Raw genomic sequence first — 16,437 nt, forward strand, 5'->3', positions numbered from 1 at the left:
CAGTTGCTGCTGGGATGTGTTCCCATATCTACATTTATTTCTCCTTAATTAACAAATCTATTAATTCAACAGAGTACTTTCTTTGTGTTAGCAGTTGTCAGCACTGTTGAAAATACCTGGGTTTTGTTAAGGTGTCTGTCTCCTCTCAGTCGACATTTTATTTATCAGGTGTAGTTTGGGGGATGAATCTAAAATCGATCCATATATATATTGAAGTTTCATAGGATCACCAAGGTTTTGTTTCACTTATTCAGTTTACATACAAGAATTGTACTTTCCTCTACCATATGTACATGCTTTTGTATCTCAGAGCCTCATCCCTATGGGTCATAAAATTCATACACTGAGTTGTGCACTCTGTAAGTGTACAAAATGCCAAACATAAAAAGTCAGATTACATTTCTATGAATATACTGCAAGACCAAGAATCAAAAAAACCCCGTAGTACTGTCTGATTAGCGTCACTTGAAAAAGACCTCTTTCATGTTAAGGAATCCTGATCCTTTTGCCTGCTGTTTCCCACAACCACATGGATAAAAAAAATAACAATTAAATACCCCCTTTGTTTTTTCTCTATCTGTGATCAAAAAAAGGGCATGAGAGGAAGGATGGGAAGGACTACAAAGTAGCAAGTGTTGTTTTTCCCAACTACAGGTGTTTCTGTATGAATCCTCATATAACAGGTGTCCTAATTGTAGGATCTAAACTTATCAGCTAAAGAAAGAAGGAAGGTTTGAAAGAATTGATGGAAGAAAGTGTGATAAAATTCCTTGCAGTGAGCTCTGGACTTCAGCTCAGCTGCTGTTTGTCCTGCAGGTTGCTGAGGGTTCATATATGTCTATATATACCTGCACGTGTGTGTGTATGTATATATGCCAGATGGGTTGAGTCTTCTGAAGTTTTCTCAAAGAAGGCAATTTCTTCAGAGTAGACTTGTTTACAGTTTTATGGGAAACACTTTTCTTGTGTTCACCGTGGCCAGTGAAGTATGAGTAATACCTCTCTGGAACAAGATTTCCTTTTCTGTTCGGTATGGGTGGAGGATGGATAGAAAACCTGTTTGCTTATTCAGAGGAAATGTTTGTGAGTAGTATGTATTACATATAAATACTCACTTTGGGGACTGCAAGTTATTAATAAATAAGTTGTGCTGACCTGCTTGTCTACCGATATTCACTAGTAGTATCAAAGAATAATAAAACCTAAAGAAGGAAGAGCAAAACACTTTCAGCTGTGTGTCTAGTAGCACTTCATGTGTATGCATGATTAGCATCGCTGTGTTGGAAGCCTTTGGCTGGACTCACATGAACAGAACACCATGTCCCCTGAACCTTATGAAACACTGTGTCCCTCTGATGCCTTGTTCCCTACATGTGAGCATCTACAGGAATTCTTTGCAGAATGAATGGGATGCCTTAAGGTCTTACAGCTTGTGAAACAGTGAGCAGTAGCTGCCGGGAGTTCCTCTCCCCTCTTCTGTTTTTCTCCTGTTTCCCTCCAGTTTGGACTGCTTGTCCCCTGAGATTTTGGAATTTGGAAGATGGTGCTCTGTTGGTCAAAAAAAGCAACGGAGGAGGTGGAAACCCAGTGTCTCCACATCTGTTGTTTCAAGACTTCCATTCTTAGGTTGATATTTGTGGGCCTTTCCCAGGCCTGTTACTTTCTCGTGAAACATCCTATGTTTTTTTTGGTCATACAGTCTGCAGCCAACAGAAGTTTTTTGGCATAATTTGAAGTGAATCCATTTGTGAGAAGAATTTTTTTTTGTTTGTTTATTTTCAAGTAAGTGTTCTATTTTACAAGCAATTTCAGTTTTTAAGCATCTTAATAGATTTGTCTTTGAAATGTTCTTCTGTGTCAGATGCACTGCTGAGATCTGGATGGGGGAGCTCTGTTGATTGGGGTTGGTAAATGAGAGTGTCCTACCAGTCTCCAGCTCATTTGGAGAGATATGTTTACAAAGAGAGTTCTGCTTCTGGTGTTGGTGGACCTTTCTCTTTATAGCAGAGAGTTTGGGGGTGATAGGCAGAATGGCCCCCTCCCTTTTCCCGTGTTCCATCCCCATGGGTTAAAAGAAAATGAAACATGCAAAAGCAGTAGGTTTTTCCTTGCATAGGTTGTGCCATTTAGTGAGCATAGCTCTGCAGTTATTTTCTGGCACTGCTTCCTGGGTGCTGATGAGTGCTGCAGGCACTGGGAGCTGGCTGCCGGGCAGGGCCACGAGCAGCTGGAGGAATGTGGCAGCTCTGCTTTTGGGGCCAGGTGGGAGCTTACAGCAGCCCTCACGGCGTTCAGGGCAGAAGCAGCTGCTGTCCCATCCTGTGGGGTTGCCATGGGCAGAAGTGCTCATCAGTAATTCGTCACCACTGTGTGCTGTAGTAAGACTGGGCCCAGTGTATGCCCAGCATCCACTGAGGCTTGGTCTCAGCCATCCTAGGTCCAGACCGCCTTCTCCAGAACAAACAAGGTGTCAGTCCTGAGATGGTGCTTGTCACTTGGATATATCACATTCCTATTGCTATGACTGCAAGGGAGTTTGTTCCCTCTTAGGAGAAACATCATAAAAGTTGTGGGTTTTCATAGTAATAAACCTGTGTTGTTTTTTTTTCCTAACGGGTAATAAATTATGATGGCTCTATTGGTTTAGAATACAGCAGCAGAATTATGTGGGTACTTTAATAAATAAAAGGTGTAATGTTACAGGACTGCATTTTTAAACTGGGAGCAAATTAACCGTACTGCTGTTTTTTTATGCAAAGGGCCTGGATAACTAATGCTACCACAGCCCTTCTCTCCCACCTCATGCTTACCCTTGCTGGGTTGCTGATTAGCATCACCCAGTAATGACAAAGCTGGCTCTGGCAATGGATCTTGTAGACTCTTTTTAGGGAAGTTTTTAACAGTGTAACACTGGGTATGTAGCTGTAATAAGCGGGGCTGGGCTTGTGGTGAATGTTTTAGTTGAGAAAGTGGTGAAGATATGCTGGGATTTCTGTCTGCGTTATGGAGCATCAGCTTGTATGGAAATAAGGTGAAAAAGTGCTAGAGCTGTGGGGAACTTCACTGTAAATTTACCAAGGGAAAAGGAAAGATGATAATGATGACAGGCATGTTTCCACATGTTTCTTACTGTCTTCTGCGTGTAAGAAATGAGTTGGATTTTGTATTAAAGCCAATTAGGAAAGGACTTCTTTTGGTATCAGATTTTCACAAGCTGCTGTTTGCTTTTCTACATGCCTGTCTCTGCTGTGCTAGTACAAGTGATTCTCTGAATGTGAAACATTAAACCATGGGTCTGTTCCGTGCTGACACAATTTTCATAACTCAGGACTCTTATAAATGGATTCTCCTCTATAGTTCCCTGCCCAGGCTCAAATACAGGTGCCTCAGTGTGTCCAAGGAAATATGTGCAAGAAATGGAGGCTGTTCGAGCCAGCAGTGCCTCTGGAGTGAAATGCATTTCAAGCTCAGTTTTTATTAGTATGGGCTTTCCTGCATGTGCTGTTTTACCTTCTTAAAAGGTTGCTCTCATGTCAGGGGGAGGAATATATGAAAAACTTTGGAAATAGTGCCTAGCATAGCCTGTAGCAAACCTTCTTTCTCTGCTGTGTTGTGTCTTCTAAATACTAATTGTAGCTTCTTGTCTCCTTTTTTCAGCTTCTCAGCAAAAATGCCTCCAAATGGGAAGGCCTTACATTTTCACCCTTCAGTTCTGCATTTTGGAATGCAGTGAGTATCTTCCATTATCGTTATTTCAATTAATTGGGGAGGAACAGCTCTGCCAGGCTACATTTAGGTTGAAGCCATCAGTGAAGATCATTCCATTCTCTGGAAAAAAAAAAAAAAAAAAAAAAAAGAGAAGAAAAAGATAAGAGGGATAGTAAGCAGTTGTCACAGAGTTGGAATTATGTTTTGCACCTGGCTGTACTTTTAAAATTAAAATCAATGTGGTTATAGAAAGGAAGAAAAGGGAACAGGGAGCCATAACACATACTGGATAGATACAGAACAGCATTCATTTCATATCAGCGTGTTTCAGTGTGATTTGTTTGGATGCCTTTTGTGCATTGTCTAAACTTAAAAATGTGAATAACTTCCTTCTCTTTTTTCCCCCCTTTAGATTACTGGGTTTGCCAAGAGCTAAAATGCTGCATGCCTACAATCCTAGTAGAGATAGAGAAGTTGTAGTGAATTCAGTGTTTACAACTTCTAGACAGTTTCATGTGTCTCCCTCACATAGCCAGGTGAGTGTTGATGTACTTTTGGAAACTACATAATGACCAAGTGCAAAGCCTTCATGCTTCTTAAACTTTTAATTCCATGTTTTCTTTTGTGCCTTTTCTTTTTTTTTTTTTTTTTTTCTAGAACCTACAATTATTATTTTTTCTGTTTTTGCTAGCACTTTTCTGCTCATTTTTACTGGGACTGGTGGGGGAGAAGACATTCAAAACTTGCAGTAGAAAGTGTGTTTGACAGTAATTCAGAAAGAAAATAACTGTTCAGTGTTAAATTGACTTCAAGTCTCATTCTGTTATGTGCGGTGTTATGCAGTCATCCACAGATATGTTGGTGTATATTGTTCTGTTGATAGAGTTGAGAGATATGGGCAGGTGAAACTTCAGTGCTGAGGTTCTGCGTGTGGGACCTACATATACAGCTGTGTGCGTGGAAATGTCTGTGGGTGTTCTAACTAAATGCACTGAGCAAGCAGCCTTCTTTGTGGTCTCTGTAGGTGATTCCAGCTATGGGAAAAATTTCATTCAGAGTGCTTTTTCTGCCAACAGAGGAAGGCAATATTGAAAGCTCACTATTTATAAATACCTCATCTCACGGAGTACTTTCATATCAGGTAACTTCACTTATTTTTCATTTGAGCTTTGAATTTGTGTTTTTGAAAGTTGTATAAATACATTTTGAAGTTTAAAGAAAAAAAAAAGTAAAAAAAAAAAGTAAAAAATCAACTTCAAATGTTTGTTGAATTCCTGATACAAGTCAAGTGGAGTAGTATTTACAGTTGATCCCTTTTACCAGATCTTGCTGATCTCAATATTCCTTGTGCAAGTATGCATTTAAAATTACTTCTGCTAGTGGGGCTACCTGTGATAGTAAGTATATTTGTATTTGTTTCTGTGTACTTTGAACACTAGGGTCCTGTCATTGCTGCTTGGCTCCATATAATATTGCAGCCCTGGATGAACTGTTCTGGAATGTATTTGTCATGAGGGGGGGGGGGGGAATACCACTAAGACATTTAATAAGTGTTTCAGGTGATCTTCAGCCACCTCACAGGATTTTATGTAGATACGCTGGGGATGCAGCACAAGGTGAAAACTTCAAGGCATTGTAATGTGGAAGCAGAAGTAGTGAGTTTTGAATGGAGGTTGTCTACTACCTGATTAATCAGAGAAGAGAGCAAATATTAAGTTGTTTGGTGTTAAGATTTTTATAAGGGACGTTATGCGTTCCAAATTTTTTACTTTCATTGATTTATAAAAGAAAAAGTCTGAATTTGAATTTGATGACTTAAAAACAATGCCAGCTTTAATCAACCATTCAGTTATTCTATTCTCATAGTGAATTAGAAAACAAAGCCTGCTCATAAGGAAGCAGAGATAAGTTCACTGGAATACGGATTTTGGAATATGGATATTTCCCTTGGCTAGCACATACCGGGGGTGATGCCAAATGTTGTGGGAACTTCGTGTTCTAGAGTGATGGCTCTCTTCTTTTTTTGCATCTCTCTGCATTCACTCCTGACCCCTTGTTTTTGTTACCTGGCCTGCTCAGCCACTCCTTTTGTGAGCAAGTTGCAGGGAAGCAGTTGTCAGTGTCAGAAGAAACTGATTTTCTGGTGTTGGGCTGCTGCTAAAATCAGTAGCATGCTATTATTCATAGACCATTTCATTAGGCATATGTAAGATATGTAACAAGAAGTAACTGTCCATGGTTTCAGCTTTCATTAAGTTTAAGAGTTTCAGAATTGGATCTAACTGCAGCGGTTATACTAGCTATGGCACTCTTGAGAGCTCGAAAGCCTCAAAATATGTTCAGTATTGCTAACGTGTTTGTGCAAGAAGTGCATATGAAAAAGTTGCCCAAATGGAGAAAATGTAGCATTGTAGTGAAGTGTACTTTATAAATGTCTCCATCAAAAAGGAAACAGCCCAAAAATATTTCCTTTGATGTTATGTTTTCTATCCATAGCTGTCATAGGTTTTCAGTGAACGCTGCATTGACCTCTCACTTAAAAACATTGTTGTGTTGTTTCTTTTTTTTCAATTTAAAAAAGATTTCTTAGCTAGACATGAAAAACCTTAATGGATTTTTCATAGCAGGGAAAAATAAAACAAGCTGACATTATTTACATCTCATTTTCATAAACTAATCTTGACAGAGTGGAGTAGAAAGGCAGTAAAAAAAAGTAATAAAACATATTAACTTGCAAATATTAACTTGTGCTTCACTGAATATTGCAGACTTGTAAAAACAAAATGATCGATCAATATTTTACTCAGTTTTTGAAGACAAAGCCATTGAATTCAGAATGCTTTTGGGCTTGGAACGGAGTTTTCCAGCAATTCCCACACAGCCATAAAACTGTGAATGCAGTTGTTTGCCCTCTCTCCATTTTAGACAAAGACTCCCATGACATGTAAATGTTGTATGCGGTTTTGAAAAGTAGTTCTGCTTCACTTCATCATTTGTGAAGAAAACTTGGAAGGTGATGTCTCTATGGTTTAAAAAAAAGAAAAACAACTAAAAATGAGAGGAATGTCTGATAACCAGCTTAGCCAACATGGTTACAGTATAGAATTGCCATATTTTGGGTGTTTGTATTTTAATTGCCCGAAGAGCAGGTAGTGTTCAATTGCTCTTTCTTTCTGGGATAACCTGATGCTTTGCAGGTGAGCATTTTTCTTTTGGAAGAAGTGAGGTGAATGAAGATGCTGCTGTGCTTATTATGTATATAATTACTTTCCACACTGGAACTTTTCAAATTACATATGTTGTCTTTTAAAATAATATTTCCTCAGGTTCTTAGTAGCGAAGGAGTTCTGTGTATTACTGTGATAACTGAATGTTGACATAATGACTCATTTCTATTTTAATAACAGGTTTTTGGCATGGGAACTCTAGCATCTTCTCCAGAAGAGCCTAGAATACAGCTAGCAAATGCCTACTTACTGCTTCCACACATTCAGAGCATCCAGACATTGCAAACACAGGTACAGTAATACATTTCAAGCAGTAGTGAAATAGCCTACTCAGACATGAAAGAGTTTTGTTCTCAGGTTGTTGGGGTACAAGGAATTTTAACAGAAAGTCTAAGTGACTGTGGGAGAGAAGTAGTGAGTGATAAGAGTAGAGTGATAAGTGTGATAAGTGATGAGAGTGGGTAAGTAGTTTGATGATGAGCTGGTGTTTCTGGTTTTATTGAGAGAAACATCTTCTGGTCTTTAGACTATTTCCACTTTTTTATGATTCTGTGGTGTGTCATCCTCTCAGTTGTGCTAATAAAGCTCTAAATTAAAGAGGAGAATCGATCTTTTTAAAAAAAATAAAATAAAAAAATATCCATTGTGTAACAAGAGGAATGGGGGAAGGAGAAGCTGAGCATTTTATTTTATTTTATTTAGTTCCCAGTTTTACTTCAGATCCATTTCCCAGGCTGGTTCACAGCTGTGATATGCATGATTTATCACTTAATTAGAAATCATAGCATGCTGCATTCTTGGCAGTGCCACCTGGTACCAATCTTGTCTCAGTACACAAGATGCAAGAGAGCATTGACTTGGTTCTTCTAGCTCTGGGTATAATTTTTCTGCCTGGCTATAACTGGAGAATTCAGTGAATGCTGCCAATCTGGAGAGAAATGCTGCAGCAGTGGCACGGGCACATCTGTTGAATGTGGTAGGTGTGATCTAAATATTGAAAAGAAACTTGTGGCTTGTATTTGAGTCCCATTTGTGGAAGATATTTCTCTACAGATAGGTCTCTGCTCCAGAAGTGCCCCTTTCAGTTTGCCTTACTGATTTAGATCCCATAAAAGCTGATACGATTCCTTCTTGTCCAACTCATCTTTTAGGCTTAGAACCTGTGTGGGGAAGAGCTCTGTGAGATCTGAGTGAATAAAGACATGTAAACTTAAGGATATATGAATACTAAACCACAGAGATTTGAGTGAAAAAAATATTCAAGACGAATCAGTCATACCTGCAGAGCTGCACGCTAGTTTACCTCTATTATCTGAATAGAATACACTGTAATGTAAGTTGAGGATAGCATAAGCTTTTTTTTCTTTCCTCTTCAGAGCCTATAGCTGTTGGAAGTGCCCTGGAGATTGTAGGTGAAACCGTAATCTCATCAGAGGTGTGTGGCAGGCTTGTGTCTGCCTTTTTGGGGGTGATGAGCTTCCATGCTGCATCAAGTTTGTACTGATTAACTGTCGTCAAATCTGAAAGGGTACTCAGGCTGTTCTTCTGTCATTTCCCCACATCCTTGCCCAAATCTGAAATGAAAAAGAATGACAAAGTTGCCTTTTCTGCTGTTGAATTTTAACCTCTTTTTCTTACTGTTTTCATAGTTTCCGCTTGGGGAGGGTTTCATAATCTGTGTGCTCTGGCTGTGGTCCTGGATCTTTAGTTGAGTCGAAAGAAGAGTTGTATCCAACACTGAATTCATAGTGTGCCCACATCACCATTCAGCAGCAACTGGTTACTGCTAAGATTTGACATATGGTGGTGCACATATAGGCCATCTTTGTTTATTGAGTTTCGGTACCTACTCTGGTTGCCTGTTTTGGGGCATTGTTTAATATTTTCATGGCACTTAGCAGGCAGCCACATCAGTGCTTCATTATATTCAAAATGCTGCACAGATGTGGAGCTCATGTCAACAGGGAAGTGAACTGCAGGGATGGATGTGTTATCACAGGAGACTCAGGCATTCCTTTCCTGACTTTCCAGATGAGCTCAAAGCATGTGAACCAATGACAGGGGAAGTATTGTGGGTACCAACAGCAGCCGAGGGCTTAATTTCTATTTTGAGCTGGTGAAAAGGAGGTGAAAGGCAAATGTGATCAGTGTGATATTTGGGTGTGGAGGGGGATTGAAAGTAGGATAGCAGAGTTCTCTTGGTGTGGCATCCTGATAACTGCAGAAAACTTGAAACTGCTGAATCATTGCTACAAGAACAGTTTATTAACACCACTTCAGTGCTAAGAGTGGAAAGAGTGGAAATGGCTTTTTAGGTTCAGGGACTGTCTTAGAAGGAAAATAAAATAGCCTTCAGGAGCAAGAAGAAGCCTTGTTTAATGTTTCTTTTCAAATTATAATATAGCCAAACTGTAGGGTGTGGTTTGAACTCTATGAGTCCTGACAGTAATGCAAGAATATTTCTGTGAAAATCTTGTATAGAGCCTTGCCTGATTGCTGGCTCAATGGGGCAGAATAAAGAATTCTTCTCTGAAAGTGGCCATAGTTCAGCAATTACATTAAGTAGGTGCTAACACCTCATTTAGGACCTTGGAGATGATAGTGTTCTCTCAAGGACCACTGAGAAGGGAAATTTAAGTAACAAGCTTTATCCAACCAAAACACCTCAGATGTTGCTCTTGGTATGGTTTGACTGCCTCATTAAAACTCCAGTTAGCAGGTTTGGCTATGAGAGATTACTAAGTGATACATGCTTTGGAGTCAAGTGTTTTTCCTGCTCTCAAAACTGATGAGTACAAGAGAGCTCGCAGAAAGGAACAGCTGCTTGGGGTTGGTGCAGCCTGGCATCAGCCTGTGTTTTGGTGCTGCTGACAATCTTCACAGGGGTTGGATCGCCCTCTTGTGTGAAGCCTGGGTCATTGTGGTATGAAATCCACTTGAATTAGGGCTGCACAGTATGTGCTGTCCTTTCGGCTGTGCTTCTCTGAAACTGTTCCCTGTGTGTGTATGTCATGTAAATGGAATGCTCAGGTGCACCCTGCTCCTTTCTCACTGTCCTATGGAGGTACAGAGTAGGCGTTTGGATACTCTAAAACCTTTATTCATAGTCCTGCTTCTTAGCATCAAATGATTTAAATTCTTCAAAAGAAATTGCACTGACACCTTCAGAAACTTGAACCTCCATATACCGCATTCAGATGTTGTTATGTATGAAAAGAGACTGAATGGGATTTCACATCAGTCTCAAAGTCATCAAATAATGTTGCTGTGATCGTGTTACTGATAGTGACAGAACTCTCATTATAATTTTTTTGTAATTATTATTTAAAATTAACATCTGCATACTGGCTGAGCTGTGTGTGCAATTAAGATGACAGTCAAGATTTCTGAAGATTATCCATGAACTGTGCTTTGCTTTGTCACTCTTTAAGTGTGTTTTACAAGCCAGCCAAGTCACTGCCCTTTCTTTCCTTTTCCTTTCCCATTCAGTAAAAAGGTGAAGCATGTACTTTGTGTGTCCATTTGTACGCAAAACCTACATATCAGACTGTGGGAGTGCAGCATTATGTTCTTGGCTTAGGAACTGCGTTTCAGCAAAGTAATATATAGAAAATAAGTACTTGTATCATGTTTGAAAGGCTCTGTTGAGTGTATTTTGTTGTCTTATCAGAGTTTGTAAGGATTGCTCGTGTCGATGCTATACAGGTATTTAATAATCTTGTGTAATAATAGCTTGATAATTGCTATCTTTCTAATTCCTTTGTAGTGACTTGGAGTTGAGTTGCTGACCTACTGTACAGAATATTTATTTTCAAAGAAATCCTTTCATTGCTGTGTCATGCACATGTGGAGGCACTCTTGTTATCTTTATGCTATGTGAGCCAGATTTATATAACATCTTTCAAAACAATCCTCTTGAGGTGTTTTCACTTTCCTTTTTTGCAGGCAGAAACAATGAATAGCAGCCTCTTGCATGTTCACCTTGAATGCAGCTTACCTAATGATGCATATCAACAAGTTAAGGTATGTTTTATTATCATGTTCTACCTATTTTAGGTATTTCTTATTTCTACCTATTTTAGGCTTTCTTATTTTAAGCCAAGTTTAGAAGAATGTAGTTTTAAAAGCTGTAGCAACAATGCACTTTCAGATGATTAAGTTTAAAACTTCATAGAAAGGCCCCCTCACAGTCTCTGATCACTAAGGGCACTAGACTTCCTATTCCCAGGCAGTACCAGCAGAATCTCACTTTCTTCTTTGCCTGCAAAGGTTGACCTAATAACTAAGTAATAGTTCTCAGTGATGCTGGTGCTTGACTAGGTTCTTTATTCAAATATACAGGCTGGAGCTGTGGTCTGCAGCACCTTTCCTTCATTGGGTGTGGGTAGGTCAAGACTCCATAGCCATTTTTTCTCCACATTATGCATCACAGTGATTCTGTGCTGTTTTATTCCCGTGTTTTCCCCTGTGCATTGTGTAGTAAATGAGTCTAGGTTTGAGATGCACCTGGAAGTTTAGAGTTCCACACGGCACAGCTGCCCACCCTGATAGCAGCTACCCAAGGACACATCACCCGTGGCTTCCTCTGTGCATCTGGCAGCTATTGCAAGCACTGGGGATTTCTGTGATGCTGTGGAAGGGAGCTGACATCTGGGGAGGCTTCTCCTCCCATGTTACATGTTTTAAAAAAAACTGTTTTGCTACCCTTTCACTAGATCGCTTCACATGCCTCATGTGGAGGTCTGCTCTTACACCTCCTCCTCGCAGTACAGCAACAGAGCCCGGGCGTAGTGAGCTCTGTGGTGCGATGCAGGACAGATTTATGTTACTCACTCTTGATTGTCTAGTTTTGTTTTGCTTTTCACCTTTAGTATTTTGCAAAACGGTGTCTGTGTCTTTGTAGTTGCTGAGACTTAGCTGTCTTAACAGCAGCCACTGCTTAGAAAAAGGGGATAAGATCCAATTTGTATTTATCTGAAGTATTCTAGCCAGATGGCAGTTTGCTATTAAGAATTGTACATGTGTGTTTGTTTTTCTAAAATTACTTCAGTGAGAAATGGAGACAAAAAACACAGGATTTGGAAAAATTAACTGTAAACAGACCAGTGAACATGAACTGTTTTCCTACCATTAAGACACATGCATCAGTCTGTTTATGGCACATTTTATTGAAGTCAGAGGATTTAACAAAGGAAACTGTTTTGCAGTCCCTGAGGTGAGACTGACTAAGACAGTCCATAAATTTGCATTCTTTCAAGGTTCGGTGTTGTTTTTCAGTTGTTTTTCGTCTTTATTTTTGCTGTGTTGTCTGTATCTGCACTGTCCTTGGTTTCTGCTGAGAATTTTAGCACAGGTCCTAATTGCTCCTGCTTACCAGCATTTCTGTGCTGAAGATCATGTCTGTTAGATGATGCCTTCAATTAACTTCTCGAGATACTGCACATTAATGAATGACTGTGTTCCTTCCCCCACCACACACACGCTGTATCCCCTTGTCTCACTCTAGAGTTGCTGTTCTATGTCCGATGATCCAATGCTGCTAGAAATGAGCTTAACGGTAAGAATGGAAAATGCCCAACAAGATTTTGTGGAGCAAAGACAATACTTACTGGAGAATCTTTTTGTAGTTTTTGTAGCAATGGAAAAAACGAAGACCTCAGGTAAGTCCTAAGTATGACTGTTAATTGTAATACAATAGATTTTATATACGCATTATGATCTGATGTGCTAAATTGAATCAATTTCAGTGTCAGTCTGAATTTTGCAAATAAGGAAAATTGGCTGAACACAGCATAGCAGCCCCTTGTTTAGTACAAGGTTACTCATAGCTCAACCCTCTTTGTGAGGGTACAGACTGTAACTTACATTAATTTCATTCATATTTTCCCTGTGCTTTTACATCTGCTCAATCAGTGTGAAAAGATATTGTGGTTCTTTGATCTCTTCAGCTGTTTCCAATTCCCTGGTAACTAAATTAACAATAATAGGACAATGTACAAACAGAACAGTTTGTACGCTACTGGGAATAGTGTCTGTTGTGGAAAGTGGGATGATGTGTGCATTGTTTCTTTTAAGCTAAAATTCCACAGGCAAGACAATCAACTCCTCACAGTTCTTTCTGCTGTGTTTATTGGATGAGCAAATTTCATAAATAAAAGGTTTTCAAGTATTTATAGAGCTTTGCAATCTGTTTAGGTCACCACTCTGAGACATTTCTGCCCGTTCTACTTTCTGGTTGAAGGCAGAGCTGCCAGATTACGATAATATTTTTAACACACTAGTGAAAACTGGTGAAAACAAGAATATGATCTTTTTGACTTTTAAAAAGTTCTGATCAGGGTTTGATCACAGTATATGCAGTTCTTTCTGTACCTGTTCTGTGATGTGATATTTACACAAAGTTGATACACAAATACCCACTGTAAACCTATTTTCCCTGTTTGTGGGATGCTGATACGTTGTTGTGTTGAGTGGTGGATCTATGTTTATTCTGGTGCTGGCAGAGAATTTTCACATCTGTCATGTCAAGGGTGTTTGCTGTTAGTACTTCTGACAGTTAAAGTACTAGGCGTATGTTTATAAGGCTATTTGCTATTAAATACAGCACATTTATAAATGCTCATTGAATTGCAATTTGGTCATATAACCCTTTGGACTTGATGTCAGTGGGAAAATCCAAGTTGTTTTTTGTTTTTTTTTTTCCATCAGTACTGATTCTTTACTGTAAATCAAGAAATGGCACAGTGCTATCCTTTTGTGTTAGCCTGTATCTACTTATGTATTTTAAGTATAAGGAAAGGCAAGAACTCAGGCCTCCTTCCATAGAAGAATTAAGACCACCCTGGTGAAACAGGGCATGTCTTGGGGCAATTCTATACTCTATATTCTATACTTTTCCAGTGTTAAGTGCTGAATGTGGCTTTTCAAGGACAGCTGTTGCATGGAATGCTTTTTAAATTTAAATTATGATTGCTTCTAATTTGAGTGTCCTACTCAGCGAGAGTGCTTCAACCCCTGTTGAGCTCACCTTAATATTCATTCTTTTGAGCAGGTGATTTCACAGTGGATATGTACGTCTTACATTCTGGGAACAGCTGTGTGCGTATACAGGTAAGTATAGACTTCAGGTAGTTGTATTTTAGGGTGTTGGATTTGATTTGGGAATTAATTAGCCAACTGGTGTTATAGCAGATTGATCTTATTGGTGGCAAATATCACATTTCTGTATTTCTAAATTGTGCCCGGACATCTAATAAATCTCTTAGAAGGTCTACATTTGGTTTGGTGATGGATTTTTCCTTTTAAAAGCATAAGACTAATTAACTTGAATACCAAGGGCTCTGGCTTAGAAGTTGTGAGAAAATTGCAGATAGTGGCTTTCAAATGTAACACCAGAGCTACAATAATAATCATAGTAGTGCTGTAGGGTTCATTTATGTCTTGTCTTCATGCAGGACATCAGGCAGTTGTCACGAAAAGACAGAACACCTGTGGAGTTTGAGCCAGTACTGCTATCTTCATCATCTACTAACTTTACAAAAGTTGCTTCTATTCCTTGTAAAGGTACAGTATGCATATATCTATAGATAATGTTTAGGCAGGGTTTGATTATAAGAAACAGTAGCTTTTTTTTTTTTTAGCTGGTGGACTTTGAAAAAAATCTTAACAATTTGAAGTACATAAATTCCTTTTGCTAATGGTGTCCACCATTTTCTGTATATATGCTGCTTTTTGTGCTGACTTAGGACTCTATAAGTAATATGGTTTTCAAAAAGGGGAAGAAAACATTCACTGAAATTATTATCTGATTTTAAAAGAGGTGTAATTATTGTCTGTGCTTTTTCAACAGCCTTTTATAATTGGTGGTTATTTTCTGTTTCAAGTGTATTTTCTGAAGGACTATTGTATTTGTGTGGTCATTTTCTATGACATTTCTTGGCAAGGTCATTGAAGAGGTTTTTGCCCGAGACTAGGCATGTTGTGGAAGAGCAGAAGTTAAAGATGAAGATGCTTGGGGACATGATTTAGTGGAAGATTGTGAGAATTAGGGTAGCATGGTTAGGTTGTAGTTGGGCTTGATGATCTTGAACATCTTTTCCAATCTGAGTGATTCTGTGTGTGTGAAAGCAGACATTTCTGACTGCAGCCTGTTTCTTGTTCTGACCACTAGACTGCCATATGTAAACTTACTGTGTTACCGAAACAGGTTGTTTTCATAATGACGCGGACATTTGTTTTTCCTAATAAAATAAAGTCAAGTAAGGAGAAATAAGGGACTACGTTAAGTGATTTTTTTTTTCTTATTTTCAGAACACTTTTGCTGAAAGGGAGTACAGTTTTATGATAAATGAGAATGCTCTGCTGGTGACACGTGGTTAAGATTGGTCAGGTTACTCTTAGCAACCTTGTTGCATGCTTCATTAAAGTGTTGGGCATTGGTAAATTCTTAAACTGAGGTTTCAATCCTCTGAGAATTAAAATATAACCACTTAGTTTCTTTTTTCACCTGTGTGAAAATTGAGTGTTCCCCTTTGTTGTGTTCTTTGAAGTCCTCATGTGAAAACCACTGCAGATGTGCATTTGTTCTGCTGGCTGATGGTATATTCTCCTGTGTGCCTGTTCTTTACCCAGCTGCATTCTGTGACGATGCAAGGCCTTACTCTGATGACAAGAGGAATAGCCTAGTAGAAGGCAATACAGCACTACAAGCCTGCCTTTCCTGTCCAGTTTTAGAAGGGTAGGTCAAGGGTGGATTGTTGTTTGTCAACATTCATCGATATTACTCAAATATTTTAAACTACTTTAAGACACAAAGTTAGTTTGCTTTGTCGTGGAGTGATTCTAACTACAGTGAGGATGTTTCTTCCTGTTGTTGCTGTATCATTTGCTAAAGTGGAATTGTTATGTTTCAAATAATAACTCTTGTATTTTTAGGGGAATAGTTTCAGGAGGCGTTTAAAAAAAAAAAAAGGAAAAGAAAATGCCTTAACAGCTTAGATCTTAGAAGCTTTGTTTGGAGTCTGTGATATTTCCACTGTCCTTGTTCTTCCAATGCAGAAGCAGAATAGTCATAGAAAAAATCAGGAAACTCTACAGTTTTCTTTTGCCAGTTTCATCCCAGCTTACCTTATCACAAAGCAGTAGGTGATGTTGTATTATGACATATGTAAGTATTCTAATGGAAACTTCTTTATCCTTAAATCCTTAAGACAGGATTATTCAAGAATACTACAGTTATTGCGCAGACTGATTGCGTGTGCTCAGGGACAATTGCAGTTGTATTTATTTTTATTCTGTATTTACTTGCAGGTATTTTGATGTTGATCCTTCTGCAGCAATGTTTCATATTGAACCACACCATAATATTTCAGGATTTTGGTCCATATGGTTTACGAACAACTTTGAATTCAGCATTGAGCTGAATGAAGTCTACGTATCCAGAGAAACAAAGGACATCTTGAAGGTGAGTTTTATTTCAGCTTCATGCAGTGCTTTGTCCTTG

General features: G+C 38.9%; 1 protein-coding gene across 13 annotated transcripts in view; it reads left to right on the forward strand.

Annotated features, from left to right (window-relative positions):
* Window positions 1–16,437, forward strand: part of TMEM131L (transmembrane 131 like) — a 76,858-nt gene that overhangs the window by 22,189 nt on the left and 38,232 nt on the right. For 10 of the 13 annotated variants that reach the window (XR_014945218.1, XR_014945221.1, XR_014945219.1 and 7 more), the window contains 10 exons: window positions 3,658–3,729; window positions 4,121–4,244; window positions 4,733–4,849; window positions 7,116–7,226; window positions 10,881–10,958; window positions 12,442–12,595; window positions 13,987–14,045; window positions 14,390–14,498; window positions 15,567–15,672; window positions 16,245–16,398. Coding sequence is in view for 8 of the 13 variants with exons in the window: in XM_015860914.3 (XP_015716400.2) it covers window positions 3,658–3,729; window positions 4,121–4,244; window positions 4,733–4,849; window positions 7,116–7,226; window positions 10,881–10,958; window positions 12,442–12,595; window positions 13,987–14,045; window positions 14,390–14,498; window positions 15,567–15,672; window positions 16,245–16,398 (1,084 nt within the window). In the remaining 5 variants the exon portion in view is untranslated. Of the gene's footprint in view, window positions 1–3,657; window positions 3,730–4,120; window positions 4,245–4,732; window positions 4,850–7,115; window positions 7,227–10,880; window positions 10,959–11,985; window positions 12,151–12,441; window positions 12,596–13,986; window positions 14,046–14,383; window positions 14,499–15,566; window positions 15,673–16,244; window positions 16,399–16,437 lie in introns of those variants that run through there. The other 3 variants (XM_015860921.3, XM_085544772.1, XM_085544771.1) reach the window with 3 other exon arrangements.

This window comes from Coturnix japonica, chromosome 4 (assembly GCF_054131305.1).
Source record: "Coturnix japonica strain WE chromosome 4, WE-NBRP24, whole genome shotgun sequence".
Taxonomy (NCBI): Eukaryota; Metazoa; Chordata; class Aves; order Galliformes; family Phasianidae; genus Coturnix; species Coturnix japonica.